This window comes from Pelophylax lessonae (assembly GCF_965119305.1).
Source record: "Pelophylax lessonae genome assembly, chromosome: 1".
Taxonomy (NCBI): Eukaryota; Metazoa; Chordata; class Amphibia; order Anura; family Ranidae; genus Pelophylax; species Pelophylax lessonae.
The window spans coordinates 659,855,479-659,882,381 of record NC_138768.1 but is presented as its reverse complement, the minus strand read 5'-3'; the positions used below and the strand labels follow the sequence as shown (position 1 = coordinate 659,882,381).

At 39.3% G+C, this 26,903-nt stretch overlaps 1 protein-coding gene across 1 annotated transcript in view; it reads right to left on the bottom strand.

Moving 5' to 3' along the window:
• The window catches only part of HHIP (hedgehog interacting protein), a 169,960-nt gene that overhangs the window by 104,897 nt on the left and 38,160 nt on the right, over nt 1-26,903 (bottom strand). The window contains exons 2-4 of the mRNA XM_082248303.1: nt 20,315-20,510; nt 3,860-4,022; nt 1,050-1,245 (exon numbers count right to left, since the gene is read on the bottom strand). Of these exons, the coding sequence (XP_082104429.1) occupies nt 1,050-1,245; nt 3,860-4,022; nt 20,315-20,510 (555 nt within the window). The remainder of the gene's footprint in view (nt 1-1,049; nt 1,246-3,859; nt 4,023-20,314; nt 20,511-26,903) is intronic.

The following is a 26,903-nucleotide window of genomic DNA, read 5'->3' as shown; positions in this document are numbered from 1 at the left end:
CGTTCATTTCATCATTTCAGTCACGTCAAAATGGATCCGTTTTTCATCCATTTTTCGTCCGTTTTTCATCCGTTTTTCATCCGTTTTTTTTTTACATCCACTGCAAAAACTGATGAAAACCGGACCGATTGTCCATTTACATCCGTTTTTCTTCCAACTTTCATCTGTTCAAAAAAATGGATATTGACGGAAGCAGATGAAAATGGATGTAAACGGATGATCATCTATTGTCATCTGTTTTTCCACAGGAATGCATTGATGTCCGTTTTTTGTCCGTCAATGGATGGAGGAAAAACTAACAAACGGTCCATATGTGTGAAAGGGGCCTAAGATGCCTTTTTTATGTCTAGTCATGTTACTAACCTGTTGCCAATTAACCTAATTAGTGGAAAAATGTTCTTCTAGCTCTTCCTTGTTAGTAGCACTTACTTTGCCAGCTTTTGTTTTACTGTCCCAACTTTTTTGGGATGTGTTGCTGCCAAAATTACCTTTTTCTTAAAATGGTACATTTTCTCACTTTAAACATTTGATATGTTTTCAATTTTTTTATTGTGAAAAAAATTGGATTTTTGTCTTACCGTAAAATCCTTTTCTCTGATGCTCATTGATGGACACAGCTCCAGAATGTTCTTAACCATTTGGTTATGCTGCCCTACTCCTGTAGGGGGCAGCATATTCTGGATTCTGGAGCTGTGTCCGTCAATGAACGAAAGAGAAATATGGGTTTATGAGATTTGCAAATCATTGCATTCTGTTTTTATGTAGTTTTACACAGCATCCCAACTTTTTTGGAATTGGGGTCGTAATCTGAATGCCAGTTACAACTATTTCACTTCCAAGGTACTGAAGGACACAGTAAGCATTTAAGTAAAACAGAATAAAAATTTCATTACTAAAAGGACCAAGAAGAGCAGTGGGTGCTCCCCTATCCTCTTCCTTTACAGCATTATGTTTATTTCTTATTTACAGGTGTAATTTAATCAGTGCATTAGTATATTAACACATAAAAGCTACAAACATAATAACTTGAAGGGACAATGATATCTGACCTTAATTCCACATTGAACCACTTTGTGTATGTCCAGAAAAGGCTCCCTTACTAAATCACCCTCAGGAGTAAGAATCTTCACATAGCCTTCCTTTTCAAGGATGAAGAGACGGTGTGATCCATCCCCACTGTGTATTGCTCCAACAGGCTGTCTCAGTCCTCTGATAACCTCCTGTATGCAGAAGCAGTTGTGTTTCCTACGAATAGATAAAAGGTGTTAAAATGATGCAATGCACATAGTACATGAAAGGGAATTTCTAAATATACTGTATAGTTAACAACAGCCTTAGAAACAATAATTTCTATAACAGTTCTGTTGTTTTATCCATCAGGTGTTTCCTGTAGGTCTTTAGAACACTACTTCCGATAAGTAGGACTTTGAGATGTGGTTATCAGGTAGAATGTGCTATTCATATACTACACATACTAAAGGCGTATCAAACCTGATATATATATATATATATTGAACAAAATTATAAATGCAACACTTTTGTTTTTGCCCCCATTTTTCATGAGCTGAACTCAAAGATCTAAGATCTTTTCTATGTACACAAAATGCCTATTTCTCTCAAATATTGTTCACAAATCTGTCTAAATCTGTGTTAGTGAGTACTTCTCCTTTGCCGAGATAATCCATCCACCTCACAGGTGTGGCATATCAAGATGCTGATTAGACAGTATGATTATTGCACAGGTATGCCTTAGGCTGGCCACAATAAAAGGGCACTCTAAAATGTGAAGTTCTATCACACAGCACAATGCCACAGATGTTGCAAGTTTTGAGGGAGCGTGCAATTGGCATGTTGACTGCAGGAATGTCCACCAGAGCTGTTGCCCGTAAATTGAATGTTCATTTCTCTACCATAAGCCCCATCTCCAAAGGCGTTTCAGAGAATTTGGCAGTTTATCCAACCGGCCTCACAACCACAGACCACGTGTAACTACACCAGCCCAGGACCTCCACATTCAGCATCTTCACCTCCAAGATCGTCTGAAATCAGCCACCTGGACAGCTGCTGCAACAATCATTTAGCATAAACAAAGAATTTCTGCACAAACTGTCAGAAACCATCTCAGGGAAGCTCATCTGCATGCTCGTCGTCCTCATCGGGGTCTCCATCTGACTGCAGTTCGTCATCTTAACCGACTTGAGTGGGCAAATGCTCACATTTGATGGCGTCTGGCACTTTAGAGAGGTGTTCTCTTGATGAATGAAGTCCTGTTATCTTACATCTTTGAGTTCAGCTAATGAAAAGTGGGGGCAAAAACAAGTGATGCGTTTCTAATTTTGTTCATTTTATATATATATATATATATATATATACACAGTATATATATATATATATAGTATATATATATTTATATAAAGACCAGATCCTTCTTTATTTATCCTCTCATAACCACTTTCCTTTGACTGAGCTACTATCAGTGCTCCAGTTCCTAATCAAGATAAAGAGAAATAAAGAGTGGGTTGTACAAAGATGAGAGGCCAAGGGACAGTAAGGTATTGTGAACCAATAGAGGCCCAATCTGGTCATTCTGATTCAGTCTTCACTTCTGTGGTGTCTGCTGCCACGTTGAAGTCTGTGACATAATCTGGTAAGCTATAACTATAACCCTGAGTCACTATACACTTCTTTCCTTGACAGGCTGCTAAACTTTTAAATGTTAGTCTGATACAAGGATACTTAAATGTCTGAATGGTAAGTATACAAGGTAGTATATTGTTGCTGTTGCTGACAATAGATGTGCAGGATGGGGGACGGGTCACTTCCTTAAAAAAGATGTAAACCCTAACTAGATGACATTTTCTTTTTTACCTAAAGCATTTTAAATCATAAACATATGCTATGTTTTTAATAAAACACTTTTTGCACAATATTTTGTTCTTTCTTGCATCTCAGTGCTGCTGATTTCTTCCTGCCTCTTTCAGTCCCTTTCTGTCCACGTGTACTCACTCTAACTTTGGCTGCACATCATTGCTTTTGACCAGCAAACATTGGTGGACTATATTTGTGCAATGTATGTCAGCAAGGCATCTGAAACCTTTACTAATTGTGATATGTGAATGTTTAGCCAAACCCAGAGGGAATCTGTTAGTGCCAGGCCAATCAGCTGCTAGAGGGAGAATCCTCACCCAACAGCTTCCTTTCTGGTTTTGAAAGAGCCCAAGCTCATCCCTATTCACCAGTGGTGCAAGTGACAGGGTGGCAACACGGAAGAACAAACTGGGAAGACAGTTGTCATCCCACAGCAGAGTGCTTGCACAAGGACCTTTGTGACAAGAGTCTACTGGTATTCTTTAAATTAAAAAGGTGGCATTGCCCTTCCAGCCAGCAGAGAAGAATGGGTGGCATAAATTAAAATATTGAGATGATGCTTTTGGATATGAGAGAGATTTAAAAACTTAGGTTGATTTACACCACCAATTTCCACCCATCAGAGGTAAAGAATTGAATTTGCAGTCAGCTAAAGTCTACAAGGTATTTAAAAAGGTATCACAGTAATTATCATTGTTATTTTCTTGGCAAAAACACTCAAAATAGTTTGATATTTCATTGCAAATGAAATCTATAAACAAGAATGCGGGAGAGCTCTGTGGGTCGGAAGTACATACTAACAACTGAGAAAGTATGACGAGCATCCAAAATATTAAAAAGGCATTTGTTCCCAGGCAATCACATAAACAGCAGATGAGCAAAACATCTGGAGGGCACAGCTGCTAAACATCAGGCCAGACCATGTTAATTTACTGTCAAAACCACAAGAAGATGTCAGTTTTTTTATAAAGATTAAAGTGTATTTATCTATATGAACCTGCTGATCTCTTCCACTTTGTCATACTCCTCCATTTGGTCCAAGTAGTTTGATGCTGGTCCTCGCACTTGTTTTCTTGGGAAGTCTGGGAAGCACAGTCCATTGTCCTTCATCCCGTGATAAAAACAGAACTCATCTGCAGTGGTTTGAAGTAACCCTACAATGCACAAGAGGATGGATGGTTAGAACAAAAAAGAATTCCAACGTATAAGTAGGTAGCATCTAATCTGATTATTGTGATGTGCAGCACCCTCTTTGGCATGTAAAAAGATTGGCAGGATTTGGTCTTTTCTCCTTGCCTAGCCCCCATTAAAAAACGTAACCCCTATGGCCTTGATACATAAATCTAAATGGCCATCTAAATCCAAAGACCACAGTTTGCAGAAATTCTCATAGACACTGGCTAAATTGACTTGCTGTTGGCTGTGTCTGTGCTGTAAATACCCATACCCAGGCACAATTTGATACCCCTTGATGATATCTTATTTGGTCCATGAGATGCCATCATGTCCTCTTTCACCTTGCTACAGGCCAGTGACCACTATAGTGATAGGCCAGTAGAAAGTTGGAGACTGAATATTGCCAGTTAGAGCACCCATGGATTTGGTGCATTCACCATATTTGAGACATCTGAACATATGTACAGGCAGTTTGAAATGCCAGCATTTGGTTGTTACAGTCAGATGGCATATATATAGGATGACAGGTGTCCTCCAAGTAGTGGACTGGCTATCAGACAGGTTATGGGAAGCTGAGATCTGTACTCTCAGGATAGGTCCTGACCCACTGCATAATGAATCTTGAGATTTATTTTCTACCTGCTTTGTTAATAAATGGCAGAAATACAATAGAGGCTTTTAAGTTACTTTTGGCTCCTGTATTGTTTGGAACAATTTTTACATTCGGTGATATAATGCCTGTTCAATGGCTTGTGACACATGTAAGCTCCTGTAGTCTATGACTATCACTTAAAAGGTCTGATAAACTTAGACAGACCACATGTAAAGAATATGTGATATAAAGATTTCTGATAAAAAGTCAAAATAATATTGAAGGGAGTGGGCTATAAGCAACCCTCTTTTTTTTTTTTGTTTTAGGCTTTATTCACATGGGTCTCCTGTGTTGATCTAGGAAAATATAGCATTTATTCTGTGTTTTTCTTTTTGTAAATGCAATTAAACTGAATGCACCTGAATGCAAACACAGTGTGCAATATACCAATGCAAGTCATTACATGCATTATAAAGGACCTCTAAACACATATAAACACAAATAATTACATGTATGTCATTGCCCATGTGAATGAGTCCTTGGTGTTGTTCATTCTCATAATCCAATAAAGGGTTGGAATTTGGAACAAACATGATATCAATGAAGTCTGAAAAGTCACTTGTGCTGTAGTCTGGCTCCAGGTAAGAGGCTCGCAAGGCAAAGAGGCCAGAATCTGATGAGAGCCCTGGAGCTCGAACCTTTTTTAAATCAAGACAGCAATGACTGCTCCCATAATTAAACTCCTACAGGTTCACTTGGAAGTTTTAAATCTTTCATTTGACTTTACTCACATAAAAACACTACATGTGACATTTTTGACATTAAAATGTAAGGGAGCCATGTCTCATTTCATGTTCCAGACATACATAAAACAGTAGTTATGAGCACTTTAAAGTTCACTTTCTTGATATATGTGATGTAAGAGTAATTAATAACCCTGGAATTGTATAAAATTCTTACTTTCTGCAAAGCCTGAATTATCTCTCATGAAAAGTCTAATGTAAACTACATAAGAAAAGTCAATTCACAATATCTTTTCAATATTGCAGTAAATTTAGTGCACATGGCACAGGTTCCAATCTCCCACTGACATCCTTAAAAACCCAAGCTTTACCAGTAATATTTACTAATTTTTTCCACTGACTCGGTAACATTCAAACACTGTTTTAAAAATTAACAGTTAAAAGTAAACCACAAATCATGTTAACACCATCCAACGTCAAGTAGCATCAAGTAAGTCCTCTTTAATGCTCAGCTCAATTTGTAAATCTACATGTTTTTCCTGATTTAATTATAGGTTGTGCACTGTCTTATTAAATTGTTAACAGCATCGCTACATAATTTGAATTCTCAGAAGGGGATGAAGCATTTTTTAATACTATTTAGCTGTAGCTACTACTGTCATACTGATTTTCATTTCTAAGTAAATAAAAACAAATTCCGTATCTGCATACAGGTGCATCTAAAAGAATTAAATATCATCAAAAAGTTATTTTTTCAGTAATTCAATTTAAAAAAAGAAACTCATATTATATAGATTTATTACACACAGAGTGATATATTTCAAGGATTTCTTTCTTTTGATTTTAATTTTAATGGCTTACAGCTAGTGAAAACCCAAAATTCAGTATCAGAAAATTAGAATATTACATAAGACCAATAAGAAAAAGGATTTTTAATACATAAATGTTGGTTTACTGAAAAGTAAGTCCATGTACAGTATAGTATGCACTCAGTATAAAAGAAGAAAATGGTCGCACGCCACCACGGAATACAATGAAGAAAAGTTCCTTTATTCACATAAGTTGTACAAGGTACAGGGTACAGCTGGTTAGTGAACAAGCACGTAGTAGTCGTGTGAAACGCATCTTCTGTCCTACCCTGCTGTACCTTGTACCACTTATGTGAATAAAGGAACTTTTCTTCATTGGATTCCGTGGTGGTGTGCGACCATTTTCTTCTTTTATGCTTCTCCTGGTTGCGAGCCGATTGAATTGTGGACTTTGACTAGCCTGAACGGTGATATCTCTCTTCTTAGTATGCACTCAGTACTTGGTTGGGGCGCCTTTTGCATGAATTACTGCATCAATGTGGTGTGGCATAGAGGCAATCAGCCAGTGGCACTGTTGAGGTGTTATGGAAGCCCAGGTTGCTTTGATAGCGGCTTGCAGCTCATCTGCATTGTTGGGTCTGGTGTCTCTCATCTTCCTCTTGACAATACTCCACAAATTCTCTATGGGGTTAGGTCAGGCGAGTTTTCTAGCCAATCAAGCACAGTGATACCATGATTATTAAACCAGGCATTTGTATTTTTTTGGCAGTTGGGGCAGGTGCCAAGTCCTGCCAGAAAATGAAATCAGCATCTCCATGAGGCTGGTCAGCAGAGGGAAGCATGAAGTAATCTAGAATTTCCTGGTTGAGGGCTGCGCTGAATTTTGACTTGTTATAACACAGTGGACAAACTCCAGCAGATGACATGGCTACCCAAATCATCCCTGACTGTGGAAACTTCACACTGGACCTCATGCAACTTGGATTCTGTGCCTCTCCACTCTTCCTCCAGACTCTGGGACCTTGATTTCTAAATAAAATGCAACATTTACTTTTATCCAAAAAGAGGAGCAACAGTCCAGTCCATTTTCCTCCTTACTCCAGTTATGACTCTTCTGACATTGTCTCTGGTTCAGGAGTGGCTTGACACAAGGGATGCAACAGTTGTAGCCCATGCCCTGGATTCGTCTGTGTGTGGTTGCTCTTGAAGCACTGACACCAGCCATAGTCCACTCCTTGTGAATCTCCCCCAAATTCTTGAGTGGCCTTTGCTTCACAATCCTCTCAAGGCTGCTTGTGCACACCTTTTCCTTCCACTCAACTTTCCATCAATATGCTTGGATAAAGCACTCTGTGAACAGCCAGCTTCTTTAGCAATGACCTTTTGTGACTTACCCTGATGGAGTTTGTCAATGACTAAGGAAACCTTTTCAGGTGTTTTTTTTTTTAAACAAATTTTATTGAAATTTGCATCTCATTCCCCACTGTTACAATCTCTTGTAACACCTGCCCCACCCCATTAGATTGTAAGCTCTTCTGAGCAGGGCCCTCTTAATCCTCTTGTATTTTATTGTATTGTAACTGTACTGTCTCCCTTTTATATTGTAAAGCGCTGTGTAAACTGCTGGCGCTATAGAAATCCTGAATAATAATATTATATATTTTATTAGTTTCAGTTTCTGAATTGAATTATTGAAATAAATCAACTTTTTTGATATTCTAATATTTTTTAGATTCTAATGTTTTAGATGGTTTGGTTCAGTAGTTCAGAAGGTACTGGCAGCCCGAAAACTAGCATTGTCAGAAGGAGAGGTTTACAATAGCGACCCATGCACTTCTTATGCACAGGTTAAATTTAAATTAGAAAACTTTGCATTCAACAGTGAGGAAAATTACAACAAACAAATGTCACTGCTCCAAAATTTGCTTGTATCCCTCTTTCCAGGCATTGTACAGATGCAGTAACACCAATAATGTCACTGTTCCCTGAAAGCTAAATTCACTGCATGCAGACGTTTGTTTTTTTTTTTTTTTTTACCTAATGCAAAATTGCACCTTTAGAACCACTTTAGAATGAACACTGAATTAGATCATCTGAAGATGTGAGTTATCCTTGCACTCTCTGCCATCAGATTTGCACTCTGGGAGTACTTTTTTTGCACTATTACTTGCTTGCAGTTAACACCCAGGTGGTTAGTTATCGGCCACTTGTACAATAACATAAAGGTTTAGGAAGTGGTTCTCATGGTTAATGCTAGTCGGTCTACAGTTGTTTTTGTGGGTTAAAAACTGGACATATTCCATATACATGAAATTTTTTGCCTGTTTATTATGTATTCGGTCTGACCAGACTATCAAGGTTGAGCAGCCCTCCCCACCCCCACACACACCTGTACTCAATCAGTGTCCACCATCAAGTGGATATAGGAGGAGTCCCCTGTAGTGCATTTGCACATCTCTCCCAGCAAGGAGTATTATCTCCAAGGGTTAGAAAGGCTGGATTCATCTCTTTTTCATGGATAGTGTAGGACCCACTGATAATGGGTTACTTTGACGCAGTAGTGGGCTTGAGCACGATATGGCCATATGGTGGGACCAAACCCCCATTTTTATTTATGGACTCTCTTCAGATTTGGTAGTAATTTCTTTTGCATTTGCGCGCTATTCTTTTTTAATATACATGTCTTTTGGTTCATAGCTGCAGCAGCTTTGGAAATACATGGGTATGCTCCCCCATATTCCATATACTGTATATTACCCAGGTCAATGAAGAACCTTCAAGTCTGGCAATAGGGAAACAAATATATTGCACTTTAGAGCATTATTAATGCTTAGTGGTTCATTTGTATATTGTACCACAACCTCTCTGTTGTAAAAGTCAATGCACTTCTATGCAGAAGAGCTGTTCATCTCATAACAGATGAAAAATAGTTGCTGGGGTCCAAATCTGTGCCTATAAAATTGCGTTAGCTTGCACAGCGCAGAACCATATGACAGGAGGCTGCTTTCAAACCACAAGTGTGAAAGGTGTCTTGTTTCTATCCAGTAAAACACAGATTAAAATCATAGTTAAAGGAATTTCTGTTTCCTTCACAGCATTAGCAGTTCATTGACATATTACTTGTCTGGATTTTCTATTAAGGCAGGAACATCTGTGCTGTGCTGCACTGCCCTCTGCCTGTTTTTTATACATTAAATATAAGAATCAAGAAATGTTAGTGCTTTTCTAAAGTACCTATTTTTCTTCTGATGTGAAAGGTTACCAGCTATTTTTTGCAAAAAGTCTAGTGTTGCGCATCTGCCAATCAATTCAATTCAACACAATGGATTTTCTAAAACGCTTAATTTTATATATCCTGTATTGCTCTATTAAAATCTCAATTTGAGATTACTAGAAGCACACTGATTATGCTGAACAATTTTAAAACAAATTTTACCTAGTTAAATGTAGTTGTAGTTAGCATTTATGGAACACAGATGGAGCTTCACAATTAAATATCGCAGCAAAAAAACAAAGGCCCAAAAAGTCCAACTATCAGTATGACATTGGAAAAAAAAACGGCAATATAAAAAAAAGCTACAGCTCCCATTCATACTTCTATTTTTGTTATCTCTTACTGCTGCACTAATTATTAGCATCTGACTCTTCTTGATTGTGCAGCATGTGATCGCTGGTCTGTCTTCTTCCAGTACAGAGCAGCATGGCTCTGTACAGTGCTAGAGTTATGCTTTCATCTGGTTATCCTTCAGAGCAGCCTGGGTGGTCACAAAAAGCACTTGACATCTTGATGCACTTCAGCAGTTTTACATATACACAGCCTTTGTAGAAAAATAAATTTGTCATTCGTCACCACATATGTTGATCTGGGGAGTGAAGTTCCAGCAGCGCTGGCTCCTGTCTGTGTTCATCTATACCGTATTCTCACGTCTTGCTTTAACCCTTTCCACCACGTAACTGACAGAGTATCGATTTTATTGGAGAATGATTTGTTTTAAGAGTAAACAAAATTTCTATTCAAGACACAGATCTTGCTTGCACAGCCAAGAGTTCATATTGGGAAACACAGCACTCCTTAAAGTGATTGTAAAGGGATTCTTTTTATAACAAACATCTCATACTTACCTGCTCTGTGCAATGGTTTTGCACAGAGCAGCCTGAGTCGTCTTTTTCTTGGGTCCCCGGCTGGTGTTCATGGCTCCACCCCCCTGCTGAATGCTGCTGACACTCCTGTGGGCTTGAACCTGAGTTGAGTGTCAATTGACACACACTCTTCTCACAGGCTGTGATTGACAGCAGCAGGAGAAAATGGCTCCCGCTGCTGCCTCTAGTGGGGAAGGAGAGAGAGCAGGGAGAGCCAGTGCTCTTGGGCACAGCGCTGGATCAAGTTTGGGCTCAGATAACGGCAGGTTGGGGAGGGAGCTGCACACAGAAGTTTTTTTCTTTTTTTTGTTCCTAATGCAATGCAGTAAAGTGATTGTAAAGGTTTACATTTTATTTTTTAAAATAACAAATATATCATACTTATTGTACCTGCCCTGTGAAAGGTTTTGCACAGAGCAGCCCCAATATTTCTCTTCTTGGGTCCCCCGCTGCCTCTCCTGGCTCCTTCCCCCACTGAGTGCTCCCATAACAAGTCTCTTTCTGCTCTCTCCACACTGACTTTGGCTGACATCAGCAGGAGCCAATGGCTTCCACTGCTGTGTGTGTGAGCCAATGAGGAGAGAGAGAGAGCCAAGAGAGCCCCTGCTCTCATGCACATTGCTGGATTAGGATAGGGCTCAGGCAAGTATGGGGGGGGGGCTGGGCAGGAGAGTTGCATACAGAATATTTTTTAACTTATTGCATAGAATGAAGGTAAAACACTTTCTGCCTTTAGAACCTCTTTGACTTATAAAATATGATTTATGTGGCACAGTGGGGTTGGTTTACAAATGTGTACTGTGCAAGAGCATTTGCTCCAGAGCTTAGTAAATGAGCAGACTTCCATCTTCCAATCATGTGCAAGAAAAAATGCTGTATTTGTATTTTCCATGGGTTACTTTTTGCAAACTGAAGCCTTACCTCATTTACTAAGCTCTGGAGCAACTGCACTTTATAAAGTGCACAGGCTATTTGCCTTTTGTAGAAACAACTCAAGTGTGTTTTATTATTATCAAGGGGCAGTTCATACCATAACACAATGTGCTAGGGTGCACATGTTTTTGTACTTTGACGTGTGTTGTGACACATTTGGGTTGAAAACAACTGTGCACTACAAATGCATTACAAGTGCACTTGGAAGTGCAGTCGCTGTGGATCTTAGGGAAAGATCTGAAATGAAGGGAAGCTCTGCTGATTTCTATCATTCAATCATGTGCAAGCAAAAATGCTGTTTTTTATTTTCCTTGCATTTCCCCCTCAAATCTACAGTGACTGCACTTCCAATGAACTTGTAGTGCACAGTAGATCTGCCTTTAGTAAATAAACCCCTATGAATAAGCTTTATTGAAACACTTCAATGTACAGAAAACACTGTTTGCATTTTATCACTGCATAATGCACAGGGCAGGTTTGGGTACCATTTACAATGAATAGCATTAGAGTGCACCAAGGCATGCAACGTGCCCTTCTGCAGCAGCCTGGTCTTATGAACCCACTGCATTATCATGCACCCAGGATGCACAGGTGCAGCATCTAGCCCAGCTACCTACAACCTGTCAAAATCGAAAACATGCTTTGGCATACACTTTGGCTGCACACTGTACTGAATGGTATTCATTTTTTTTGGGCCTTATGCCTTCAGTGATATATGGCTGGAATGCAGGTATTCTATATTCTGGGCATATGTCCCAGGATGCATATGGCCGGAAACACGAGTACCAATGACATAGTATCCAGCTACAGCATATTTAAGCCTTTCATAGTTTTTGAAAGGCTGCAGACAGCAGGGCTGGATGATGCATACGTGCCTCTTGTGGACACTAAAAACACCCTTCCTCACTGTGTGGAAGCAGTGGAAACTTTGCATAGGTAAAACACACTCTCTGCTGAGTCAGCACTAGAGCTCTCATCATTTAGCAAAGCTAATGCTTCCTGATAGTCATAGTAATATTATCTGACTCAGCAGGGAGCTTTTCCAACATCTGCAGAGAGTCCACTGCTTCTAAACAGAGAGCAAGGGTCCCACCCTGCAGCATGCTACCAGGGGACAGGCTTTCTCCTGCTTTCTAAAGAAACAATCTGTAAGATTTTGCACACCTTTTTTTTAAACACTCAAAATGTTTTTCGCTGATTTAAAGAGATAATATGGGTACCGTATTTTCCGGCGTATAAGACTACTAGGCGTATAAGACGACCCCCCTACTTTTCAAGTTAAAACGATTTGGGCTATATTCCCCGTATAAGACTACCCCCCTTCCGAAGCAAGGCAACACCATATACCATATACGCCAAGTATAAAAATCCCAAAGGTAATTAAGTAAGTCTACCGTAATCTATGAAAACCCTGGCTGTCTGTGTCCTATTCATCTGCATGTATTCTCTTATAAATCTCCAAGGTATTGTAAGTACTAAGTATTACTGGTAGATGTCCTTTTGTACTATACTGGTCTGCTGGCCCCTGTCATTATTATTGTCATTTGAAAATTTTTACACTGAGCATTAATGTTGGTTTAAACGGGTTTCGGAGTGGAGCACAATGTATAATTGTCACGGGTAACCACTATAGCTGTGTTTTGTTTGATTTATTGCGTTGTCATGCAAAAAACACAATAAAATCTGAGCAGGCTTTGCATTAAAAGAATACATAGTTCACAGTGATTGTTTAAGCGCGGTATACTACGTAGCCAAAGCTACGGTACGGTATACCGCTACAGGTTTTCCGCACAGCCAGCGCCTTGAGAAGATTAAATATATGGTACATCTACCGGTAATACTTTTACTTTTACTTACAATACCTTGGAGAGTTATAAGAGCATACAGTTACGATACTTACAGTACCTAGATTACACTTACTACTTTCATACTTGGCGTATAAGACGACCCCCCCATTTTTGGGGGATTTTTTGGGGATTCAAAAGTCGTCTTATACGCTGGAAAATACAGTATTTTTTTTAAAATAACAAACATGTCATACTTACTTGCTCTGTTTAATGGTTTTGCACAGGGCAGCCCAGATCCTCCTGCTGTGTCTGAATCAATGAGGAGAAGAGAGAGCCAGGAGAGCAGTTGATCTCATGCACATCACTGGATCGATATCAGGCTCAGGTAATTATTAGGGGGCCTTGGGGGTGGTCCAGCCTCATACTGAAGGTTCTTTACCTTTATGCATACAATGCATGAAGGTAAAAAAACCTTCAGTATTACGCCCCATCCGCGTTGTGTCGGATCTTCTCGAACACATCAGATGTGTGTTGGAGATGCTGAGGGGAGTCGGGGACCCTGCTCCATATCTTTTGGAGCTGTCCTAGACTGAAACATTATTCGACGGAAGTCTGGGCCATTGCCCAACAATTTACTTATCCCTCTAGACCCTACCTTCTTCTTGCTCCATTGTACGCCAATGTCTCTTAAGAAATAAAAAATCAATCCTATGTCATTTGCTGAACTCGGCGAAGTCATGTATTTCCTTGTGCTGGAAAAGCCCCAACCCGCCCACTATTGCCATGTGGCCTAAGGAGGTAAGATCGATTAATACCCTAGAAGACCTGGTACTAACTTCCCAAAATAGACGGGAACAATACACGAAAACCGAGGCGCTCTGGGATATGTTTATCTACTCCGATGAGGGCAAAGCCTTGCTAGGCGATTGAACGCACCGATTCTAGGCCAAGCTCATACCCGGGTGCACCCTTCACATATCCTTCACCCCCCCCTTATTCTTATTTTTTTCTCCGACCTCTGACTCTATCCCCCCCTTATGCTCCATCCCCCCACACTATGCCCCTATTCACCCTTCTCCCCCCTTCCCTTGATATCAGTCGATCCACCTCCTGTTCTTTATATTCTTTATACGGGATATGATCTCTTTGCCTTTAAAATGTTAATTCAGACTTCAGCTAATGTTTACTCACTGTGTTTTATTATGTATCTCCAACAACATGACTGATTCTATCTTATACTTTTCATACATTTGGCTGTTGTGTTTCTACTGTAGGCTGTTTTCTTGTTGTCTGTATGATGTTTCTTCAATAAATAAAGAATTTGAAAAAAAAAAAAAAACCTTCAGATTTTAGGGTCACTTTAAACTAACTGTTCAAATAGCTTTATAATATTAAATAGGCTTTTAATAGTTATTAATAATTATAATATTAATAGGCTTTATAAGCAATATTAAAAGGTACTGCAGTATAGGAGCCTCTTCTATGACTCTGTGTAAACTGTAATTAACCTTGCTCACAACATGTATTGTATTTTTCTGTTGAGCAAAAAGCGAGAATTATGTTAAATTATCTTCTTGATTTTTTTTTTTAAAGTGGTAGGGCCATAATTTTGCCTTTCATCTTTATAAAGGAACTCTGAACGGTCTTTAATCCTTTCAAAGTTAAACAATATTACAGGGTGAAAAGTGAACCATTAATTGCATGTGCTGAAAATATTATACATTGTAAGAAGTGAATATCCTGTCACAGATTTAAAAAATCCATATACGCAAATATATGCGACACAAGTCCACTAATAAATAACATTTTAGGGTAGCTGCTAGTGAGTTAAAAATAAAGTGGTTCTAAAGGCTGAAGGTTTTTTTTTATCTTAACGCATTCTCTCTTTTACCTTCTAAGCGCAGCTTCCCCAGCCCCCCATTATACTTACCTGAGCCCGATGATGATCCAGCGATGTGAATAAGAGTAGCAGCTCTTTCCCTCCCTCAAAGGCTCAGAGTCATTGGCTCCCGCTGCTGTCAAAAACAGCCAGTGAGATGGGAGCACATAGAGCCGGCTCGGGAGCAAGCCGGCATGAGCTTGCTATGTTGGGCACTCAGCACGGGGAGGAGCCAGGAGCGTTGATGAGAAACCCAAGAAGAGGAAGATTGGGGCTGACCTGTGTCCCACAGTAATACTGAATATCACACTCTAACAACTGGACATTCCACTTATTTTTTAAATCCTCACTGTGGAGAATTCATCATGGCCGGGACATCATCATATGGCTTTATATTGCCCATAGTAGGTGGTGAAACTCAGCATCCTGGCAGGCATACATTGCCACTGAGTATCTGAGAAATAAAAAAAGCCAGCAACTTGGATTTTTAGCAGCTATGTAAACCCGAAATACTAGCTAGGGAAGGGATGGACACGTAAACTGACCACGTTGTCAGGGCTCAGCAGCGCCCTGACCGTGGTCAGTGTACAGGGGGAGGCCAGAAACTGCCGGGATCAGTCAGGTATCAGGTATCAGGCAGGATCCATTTTTCTTTTTTTTAGGGTAACAAAAGCTTTAAGTAAACCTGTAATGAATTCTAATTCACATGCTGGTTTAGAGAACAATTCTAGGCAAGACATAAAATCAGTGAGCTACCAATGCATTTAGGCAAACTGCAGCTGTGCTAAAATAATAAGAGTTTACTCAATCATTCTTTGTAACCCCAAGCCTCTACAGCACACAAAACTCCACAGAGGGTCAGGAGGAGGGAAGTAGGAGCTTCCAGCTTCACCAATTACATTTAAACTTCCAAAGTAGTTTTTAATCTGATTGGTGGGTTTGAAAAACATCCTAATAATAACATTTAGATTTCTGTGTATATAGAAAACTACAAAAACAGTGTTCCAGCACCACCAGCAGGTGCATTTGAAGAATGGGTCGTGTTTATTTATAAAACACCAGAATATATGTCTGAGGCTCCATTCACACCTGAGCGTATCGTTTTCAGGTGTTTTTTCTGGCTTTTTTTCAGGTGTTTTTTTCTGGGTTTTTTCAGGCATTTTTATCCAGCCGTTTTTTGCAGGTGTTTGGAGGCAGGGATTGACATCTAATAAAAACGCTTGTAATCTGCCAAAAAAGAAGCTCATGTACTTTTTTGAGCTCAGGCGTTTTGCTTCAGGCGACAAAACATTCAGATGTGAACAGGGGCCATTGAAATGAATGGGATTTTGCTTGTTGGGCATGTTGAGACTTCAGAGATGAGCGTTTTACGAGCTGAAAAACGCTCAGTTGTGAACAGGGCCTAATTGCTGAAAACACATAGATGACTTTGTCTGAGGAGTTCGCCTCCATTTTGACCCTTGGTACCCAACAATTGTCAGACTCAAACACTTAATAATTATTATTTGTAGGTGTGGATAATAAACATAGTTTATAAAGGTTGAAGGTTTTAATAACATATAAACAAATACAAACATGAAATCACGTCCCCTTATGCATGAAAGTTAAAAATTTTTTCTGTGTAGCAGCCCCCTAAGATACTTACCTGCGCCTGATTTTCCGCCAGCGATGTGTACAAGAGCCTCGGCTTTCTCGGTTCTCTGAACTCTCCCTCTTTGTTGGCCATTGGCTCCTGCTGTTGTCAATCGCAGCCAGTGAGCCAATAACTAAAGAGGGCGGCAGGGCCAAGCCTTGGCTCTGTGAGTGAACGGACATGCAGAGCCCCAGCTTAGGTGCCCCTATTGCAAGCTGTTTGCTCCAATTGGCAGGAGGGAGCGACCAGGAGTTCCCGGCAGGGGACCCAAGAAAAAGAATATCTGGGCTGCTCTGTGCAAAAACACTGCACAGAGCAGGTAAGTATGACATGTTTCTTTTTTTTTTTTTACTTTAATATGAATTTAAACTTATATAAACATATACAAAACTGAAATCATGTCCCCTTATGTGGAACAATGACCTCCCAAAAGGTTGATCAGACATTAAGAATTACACTTTGGGATGTAATGGGCATGTGTCTAAGGGTATTTACCTACTTCTAGAGGTAGGGTGTTGGACACTCAATGTGTATGTGAAGAGACAAACCTTAAAACAAATGGTATGTTTTGGCAGAGGCCTGCTCTTCTCTAAAATTGTTGGTTTATTGTTTTTACCCGACATTAGGTTTGGATTAACTTATTAAAAAAATAAAAAATAAAAAAATAGTTACACACACACATAGACAAACCCAATTTTTTCCATAGTCTACTGTATATCCATATATACTTTTATTTGTCTTCTCTTAGGTATGCTTCATTGTTTAATTTATTTATCCATAAAAGTCTAAAAGGTTTCTGCTGTTGTTGAAGTTTTCAATAAACCTAACCACTACATCAGAAAATGACCTTCTGCATATTGCATACATTGCAAGGTATTATTAGCATTGTATATTTAGACAGATATTTAACTTAGATGTAAATGGCATAACCACCATCAACTAAATTTAACATTCATTTTTCACTGAGACATGATTTAGGCTCACTTCTGGAACAGAGTTGTGGAAAAAAACATTGGTACATCTCAGTACATCACTTGGTAGTTGTGCATGCACTAAAAGCAAAACAATGTGTAGTACGCCTTACACTTGAAGCTAGAATTCCATGGGAGGGCTATGTTCTCATAACATGAGGAATAATAACTTCTCTAAATACTTAATGCTCTAACAACAGAAATGCATACTGGTCGATCATGACAGAACTCCAACAGTTTTTATACTAATGAGACTGCAACCAACTGGAAAAAGATGTAATCATTAACACATTCAGAATAGAAAGTCTGTAAGAAGTGTATGCCAGCCAGTCTGTGATGTTGATTGGACTGCTCAGCAGATATCAACGTTTCTTAGGTTGTCCATACATGGATTGCATTTTACTCCATGGGTGGCCTGTTGCCAACCTACTGTCTGACATCCTTCCATTGAAAAATCTAAGAAGTTGGGCAAAAGAAAATGTGGCCAAATAGTGCCTGCGTCCAATCAGATGCAGGCACTGCTCAGATATTTTGACAGCCTGCGCAGTCAGCTATCGCAATACAATAGCTGCAGCAAGAGATTTGTCCATCAGCACTGTTTAGCGTGATTTCACCCTGTAGACTGAACCCCAAAAAAAAAAAGTCTATGTGTGTATGGCCATCTTAACCAGTTCTGGACCGGAAGGATTTTCCCCCTTAATGACCAGGTCATTTTTTGCGATTCGGCACTGTGTTATTGAGCGGAAAATTGCGCGGTCGTGCAAGGCTGTACTTAAATAAAATTGATGTCCTTTTTTTCCCCACAAATAGAGCTTTCTTTTGGTGGTATTTGATCACCTGCGTGATTTTTATTTTTTGCGCTATAAACAAAAAAAGAGCGACAATTCTGGAAAAATAAAAACATTTTTCACATTCTGCTATATAACATTCCCCAAATAAATTTAAATATCAAATTTTTTCATCCTTTCAGGCCAATTTGTATTCTGCTATATATTTTTGGTAAAAAAAAATCGCAATAAGCATATTTTCATTGGTTCGCCCAAAAGTTATCGCATCTACAAACAAGGGGAAAGATTTTTGTCATTTTTATTTATTTATTTTTACTCGTAATGGCGACGATCTGCGATTTTTAGCGGGACTGCGACATTGCGGTGGACAGATCAAACCCCTAACTGACCTTTTTGACACTTTTGGGGGGAACCAGTGACATTACTACTATGATAAATATATGCACTGTTACTGTAATAATTACATTGGCAGGGAAGGGGTTAACCTAGTTGGTGATCAAGGAGTTAAATGTAAGCCTAGGGGAGTGTTTACTAACTGTGGGGGGTTGGGCTTTTGAAATGACCATAAAGACCTGTGATCCATTATAAAAGGATCACAGGTGCTCTGTGATCATTTCAGAGAGAAAAAGGGTCAGCTGTGTTTACAACAGCTGACCATCCTTCTCTCTCAGTGGGGAGCGATCGCGGGTGGCCGGCGGCAATCGTGGCCGACGGCCCCGTACATCAGCGCGCTCGTCCCCCAGCCCCAGGCGCACGACTGACATACACCTACATCGGTTCACGCAGGAAGAGCTGCCTGCTGCAGAATAACTGCGGCGGGCGGTCTGTAACTGGTTAAAATGTTACTAAACCCACAACAGTAAAAAAGTCTGTATATGCAGTAAAGAATGCTTGTTATACTCATTGTGGAACCTAAGGGGTTAATCCTCAGCATTGCGAAAAAAGGCTGTTTGATCCTGTCTTCTCTGATCCATCTGCTGATAGAACAGAGCCAAGGGGCACTCTGTACATCCTCAGTCTGGTGGGTATTGCTGGAGAGTTTTTTTTTTTTTGGGGGGGGAGGGTGCATGTGATCAGCACAGAGCTAATCAGCACTGTCCAGACAGAAAGTCAGGGGTCCTGCAGCCATATGAGACAATCACAGAAGAATGAAAATGCTCCCTACAAGATTTAACCAGTGCGAAACCAGACACTGAAAGATATCACAAGATTGCTATATACGGCTGATGAGAAAAGGTATTTAGCCGTTTATATTTAAAAATATAACTGCATGTCCATGTTCTGTGTACTGTGGGAGACCAGATATAGTGAATGCAGGGTCCTGGGTTTAGTAACGCTTTAAGCCAAGGAAAAGCAGTAGACACTGATTGGTTACTATAAGACTGGCTCTGGTTTTCTCATCGAACAGACAACCTAAGTTGTATTTGAGAAGAAGAGCAGTAAATGTGGCTATCGTACTTAGTAAAATACTTGCCACAAAATCCTCTTGTATTTGTGTCTCGTGTGCTCCTCTGTGCGGACGCTGCAGCTTACAGTGGGAGGGTTTCAACAGAATCAGTTCCAATCAATCCAAAAACGGCAGGGCAAGGTGTGGCCAATATTGATTGACAAGCTACAGACTTCTGAATCAGCAATGCTAATGCTGATAGATATGCCCCCTGCAACATTTTATCATTGCATTCTAATGCAAGAAGGCATGGCCTACAAGAGAGACAATTTTGTTGTGAATTGAAAAGCAATGGAGAACCACTATCACTAGAAGCATTACTGACCAACATGATCAAACATGTAAGTGGCCAGAATAACATTTTCATTTGATATTGTGTGGAGAATTTTCAGAAATTCCCAGGAAAACAACCCAACATATTCAATCAAAAGTTAATTTAGGGTCAATCCTGTTCCAGTCTTGTATTTGATTTGCTACGTAAAGCTCATTAAGCAAACGTCTCAAAAAAAATGAGTTCCACTTAACTTTGCCACAGAGAATGCTCTTACCTGGTATCTGTCCCCGACATGTGTAGTAGAACTCTTTACAGTAGTCCTTGCACAAGGTAGGTAGAACCAGTTGTCTGTCAAATGTGTCAACTTTTTCTGGTTGGTGGAAGAGGTTCTGAGCATGTGGTGAACAGTAAGCACACTTGATTTCTTCTAGGATCTTTGCACATTCTGTGTTGTTAGTAACTGAGAACATCTGCAAGTACAACATTTGAAAAAAATGACTATGTACTATTTTGCGGCTTACAAATAAAAAGAAACATGGCAGAAAACAATAAACTGCAACACATAGGACACAATCAATGTTAATTTCTTGTTTAATAATGAATGAGTGTATGAATGTGAGTTAGGGACCTTAGATTGTAAGCTCCTTGAGGGTAGGGACTGATGTGAATGTGCAATGTATATGTAAAGCACTGCGTAAATTGACAGCACTATATAAGAACCTGAAATAATAATAATAATAATGTAAACAGCAACATGTATGATTTATGTTTTTATTACTGGAATTTACCCCTAATTTGTACTCTAAATATGCTTTGTATTTTCTGTTTCTCGGGATGCATGTTAGGTTTCAAATGCTAACATCAAAAAGCAGAAGAACAAACAATATGCAGGTGGGTAAAATATGCATGCTTTTGATTAGAATGTTTGATCCTACTCTTGAAATTCCTACTGTGGAATTTTCTCAATAGGGGTTCCTCTCTTGCCCCTTTTAGCTTATTTGGTTTGATAAACTTTTCTGTACATGAAGTGTTGTTGAGCAAAAAGCTTATTGTATTTGTTGTTCTATTGTGCAATACAAATGCCATCAATAGGGAAAAAAAATAGATTTCTTGAACTACTTGGTAAAGTTCATACTGAACTTTTGGGGTATAGGACACAAAATAACAATAACAATATAATATATGTACATGACAATGTACCAGATAAATGGATTTGGAACCTAAAACTCAAATACAATACACAAGTCAGCCTATTTTATATGGCTTACACACAGGATAACTGGCAATGCTACTTTAAAATGCTACTTTAAATAAAATTCTTTGCTCTCTAAAAATCATAGTTTCATTCAGTAACTTTGAATTATTCATATAAATAAGGAAGGACAATAAGGAATGTCAGTGTTGCAATGTTCTTGTTTCTAACTATACTGATTGACATTGCCTACAAACATTAGATATTTTTGGTCAAAACAGGCATCTAATTCATGGTAATAGGTACGAGTCTGCCCGCTGACCATTTTTTGGGCAGGTTGGAAATGTTGTTCTTATTGCAGTTATCTCAAGATAAAAGTAGCATGGTATCTGAGGGCAATTAGATCAAAAATACATCCCTTATTACACACCAATTCACCAAATGATGAGTTTGTAAATATGCATCTGCAAAGAATTAACAAAGCAGTCCATTTTTGTTTTTTGTAGGATTTCTAGGACCTTTAAAGTCTGGTTTATGAAGCAACTGACTATTGAAACTGTATTTCTAAATGATGATGATCAGCTTAAAAGTAAAAAAAAACTAAACAAGGTCACCTAAATCTCTTAGACTAAGCCCTTTTTTTACAACAATTTTTTATTGAAAGACGCAAAGTAGCATATTTAAAGCATAAAATACATTACACAGAGGACTAAAAAAAAAAAAAATTGAAGAGGGTAATAACAATTAGGACTTGAATTAGTAGATATGTTCATACATTTAGGTTATTACCCTGCAATAAATGAACAATCTGGTTCCCTATCCAGGGAAATAGCCTGCCACCCCTTATGGGATCATACAGTGGACAGGCATGCCTGACATATTGCAACCATTACAAATAACCAATAAAACACACAATTGACAACAAGAAAAAGAAAAATTAAACTAAGCTCTTAGGTTCCGTTCACATTTAGGCTTCCCGGATCGCAGGCGAAATTGCCACGATTCTGCTCACGATCCTGAATCGATGAAAATCGCAGGTAATGCTTGCGATCCCTGTCACTTCCAATGACACACCAATTGCGGCGATTCCGGAACTTCTTTTGAGCGACAGACGTCCTACGATTCTGTGTGCTTTTGATTCGTCAGGCGACAATTGCAGAAAAATTGCACCGCGATCGGGATGCCATAAGAAGTAAAGGGGATCACAAGTGATTTGTGTTGATTCAGGATTGCGACAGAATTGCGACGGTTTTGCCTGCGATCCAGGATGCTGGGATTGTGAACGGAGACTTATTGAGCGAAATACATCAGAGGGAAAGCTCAGATGGCCTGCCAGTGTACCAGGTATGTGTTCAAATAAAAGTATATAGTTAATCATTTGTAGTGCAGCTTTTTTTCTTCAATTTGATATTTGTTGTTTTTGGAATATACTGTATCTGGCCATCTAAGGCCCTACTCCTAGAACTGTGGGTAAAATGGTCATTGCCACCGATGCCCCTCTCCTGGACTACTACTACTACTGAAATTTTCAGAACTCAAAGGTTTCTCAGAAATTTACAGATTATCTGAAAACATAATAGCTCTTATCGTTAATATCTGTTAAAAAAAAGTCCACATTAATGGCTCTTATCTTTAATATCTGTTAAAAAGTCAACATTAGCTATTTGCTTTGAACCCTAAGAGAAGACTACTATGGTTGACTTTGCAGGTCTTTGTGAGACAACAAACATCCAGATCATCCCCCAGTTCATTCAGGGTTGAGCAACAATCATCTTTGTCTATGGGTGGCTGAAACTTGGAAAATGGTGTATATTTTTAGGTGCAAAATGAGAGAGGTTAAAAATAACTAGGAATACAAAACACTGACTACAGAAAGCATTTTAGGCAGATATAAGATAGCTTTCAGAAGACAGCACACATTTTTACAGAAAGATATCCACATTGGTCATCTTTAGCATCATCACCATCTTTTGCCCATGGATAGCTGAGCCATTCCAAAGAGCTATTTATAATATTAATAATGCATACTGTTTAAAAACATGTTTTTTTTTCTATTTTGGAAAAATATTTACAGATATTTGGAACCATTAATTGCTCCTTTAGTGCAAAAATACTTTTTTTTATTATGCTAAGGTCCAGGAAAGTGAACATTCATATGAAAAGCAGTGTACAACTCTGCTCTATGGAATGTATATATAGTTTCTGCATGATCAGTCTGTCACTGAAAGAAATTGGAGGCACTAACACTTTTTAACCACTTTACCGCTAGAGCATTTTGCTGTCTTACGTCTGGGCCACTTTTTGCGATTCGGCGCTGTGCGAATTTAACTGACAATTGCGCGGTCGTGCGACACCATACCCAAACGAAATTTACGTCCTTTTTTTCCCACAAACAGAGCTTTCTTTTGTTGGTATTTGATCACCTGTGCAATTTTTACTTTTTGTGCTATAAACAAAAAAAGAGCGTAAATTTTGAAAAAACAACAATATTTTTCACATTTTTTTATATGAAATTCCCCCCAAAAAATGTAAAAATTTTTTTTACATTTTTGGCCAATTTGTTTTCTGCTACCTATGTTTGGTAAAAAAATTCACAATAAGCGTATTTTGATTGGTTTGCGCAAAAGTTATTGCGTTTACTAACAAAGGGAAAGATTTCTGTAATTTCTGGTGTTTTTTTTTTTAACGCGTAATGGCGGCGATCTGCGATTTTTTTTGTGGGACTGCGACATTGCTGCGGACAGATCGGACCCTTGACTGACATTTTTGGGGGTACCAGTGACATTACTGCAGTAATCAGTGCTATACATATGCACTGTTACTGTAAAAATGACACTGGCAGGGAAGGGGTTCATTTAATTGGAGAGGGAGGGGTTAATGTATGCCTGGTGCTTACTGACGTGTGTGGGGGGAGGGGACTATGTGACACAAGGACAGATCCAGGGTTCAGCTATGCTGAACCCTGCAATCTGACCCTGCCTGTCACTTGGGAGATCCGCCCGCTTGTGTTTACACAAGCAGGCGGATCTCCACACTAGATCCCCGACGATCGGGGAAGAGCGGCGGCGATCGCCGCTGCTCCTCCCCTGGCCCGACTCCCGCTGTGACTGAATACAGCGGGAGCGAGCCTCCGGTGGCGCGCGCGCGCCGCCGAGAAAGGGGAGTGTCTGACGACGTAGTACTACGTCATCAGACGATAACGAGCCACTTTGCCGCAGTAGTACTACGGTACTCAGACGGCAAGTGGTTAAAGATATGTTAACCTTTGGGAACATGTTACATGTTCCACCTGTTTTAGCTGCTCTCTGTGACAGTAGCTAATGGGAGAAGTTCCCCATACAAGCTGTCACTTTTTGAAAACAGCTCTGCCCATACAGCCGTGTCATTCACACACAGATTTCTACAACTACAACTACAACTACAAGTCCCCACATCCTTTGCAGCTTTTGGCTTGTAGTTTTCAATGAACTACCACAATGCTGTTGAGTGCTGTGGTAGTTCATTGAGTCTTCCTGTCAGTGTTAAACTGCTTGGCCATAGGATGTATGGTCAGATATCTCACACTGCCAGTCTTCAGGAGACCTGCATGGCATCAGTGATCTACTGATCATGGGTGCAATGCTTTTTAGGCTCCTAGAAAAAAAAATTGTAAATGCACATTTTTTTACCTGCAAAAAAATTAGCATTTATTTATTTATTTTTTTAAGAAGTGAACTTACCCTTTAAAATATAGTAGAAAGGACCTCCCGCTAGTCCCCTTTCAAACAGAAACTCAAATGTATGAAAATCCCACAAAATGTTCATAAGGAATTCTCTTTGTTAGGATGTGCAAGCAGTCACTACACCCTTGCCAGTTACCCAGTAAAGCCATTCCAGTATTTTTTTTTTTTTTTTTTTAAATCTCTTTTTATTAAATATTTACAATCACAAAAGAAAAAACAGTGAAAAACATAAAGTGTTGTATGTCCTCGTTCGTGAGTTCCTGCTCTATGAAAAGTTTCCATTTGTCAAAGAACCTTTTAGTGAAGGTGTAGTGTTGTAGGACTGTGTCCATGCGTTCCTTGTACATTAGCGACCTGAGCTCCGTTTTAAGGGCAGGTAAAGTCGGAGGGTTGGGTTGGATCCATGATTTTAAGATAGTCCTTTTGGCCGCCAAAAAGCATAGATGTGACCACATAGGGACAGTGGCCAATGGACTCACATGGTCAAAAGTATTCGGGTGATTAATTCCAAATAGCATAAGATGCGGAGACTTCCGTAAACGGGTGTTCATCACTGTATTGGCATAATGGACTACCTTGTCCCAAAATGGAATCACTCTGGGACAGGACCAAAATCTATGGGCCAGTGTAGGTCTTGTTGACTTACAAAAAGGACATGCTGCTCTGGTTTTATTATCCCTAGTAAAAAGGGCTGGGATATAAGCTTTGTGTATACATTTAAATTGGGTCTCTCTTTGTGTATAAATTTAAATTGGGTCTCTCTCCATATCTCACAGTCAGTGTCCTAATATGCCTATAGCCCTGGAGAATATGGTGTTAAAATTCTGGTCCAGGGAAGTCTGTATGCCACTTTTCAAAGAATCTATCTGCAGAAGGGGGAAACAGCTCACCTTGTAAAGTTTTAAATATCGTTGATATTGAATAAGACCGTTGTTGCATTAATGTGTCCAACACTGTATGTTGAAAACCTCTGACAGACTTGATGCACAAGAAGAGACATATAAGATTGCTTGATAATAAGCCAAAAAGTGTGATTTAGGAAGATCATATTCTGCGGAAAGCGCCGAAAAAGATTTAGGATTTAATCTGGATGTCCCATTGTCTGTTTGAATTAAAGAGAACGCTTTCACCAAGCCTTTAGATTTCCAATATTCAAAGGCTGGTTGGTCCCTTGCCTGAGGAAACATTGGATTCCCTACCAACGGAAGATGTTTTGAGATACCAAGTGGTAGATGTAATTTCTTACGGATTTCTCTCCAGGCTATAAAGGTATCTCTTAACAGAGCATGTTGTTGTACACTTTTTGGTAATGATGAGAATTTACTATGCAGGATGCCCGCCAAAGTCAGAGGGTAAGCTATTTGTTCCTCCAAGCTGTTGTTAGTAAACCTATTTCCTTCCACAAGCCAATCCAGCCCATATCTCATCAAACATACAAGATTATACAGTCTAACGTCTGGTGTTCTTCGGGAGATGCAATTTAGCCAGCGAAATTCGCAAACGTTTTCCCTGCCAGATAAATTTTGAAAAAGCCCTATTCAAAAGTTGAACATCTTTATGCTTCAATAGGAGCGGTATAGTTTGAAGCTGATATAATAGGCGTGGGAAACTGATCATTTTTATTAAGTGGCATCTCCCGAAGAATGACAGGGGTAGTTTCTGCCACATATATAGTTCTTTCCTAATCTTTTCAAGCAGTGGGGTAAAATTGAACGCATACAGAGAAGGCAAATCCCTATTAATTTTAATTCCCAAGTATGTAATATATGACTGAGCTAAAAGAAAAGGGCAAGATGTATCCCATTGAAGTATAGTAGATGAAGTAAACAGGAGAACCTCACTCTTGTGATAATTTACTTTAAAACCTGTCAATTTTTCAAATTAATTTAAAATATGTTGTATAGTTTTTAAGTCCGCCCGACTATTAGATGTAAAAAGCAGCATATCGT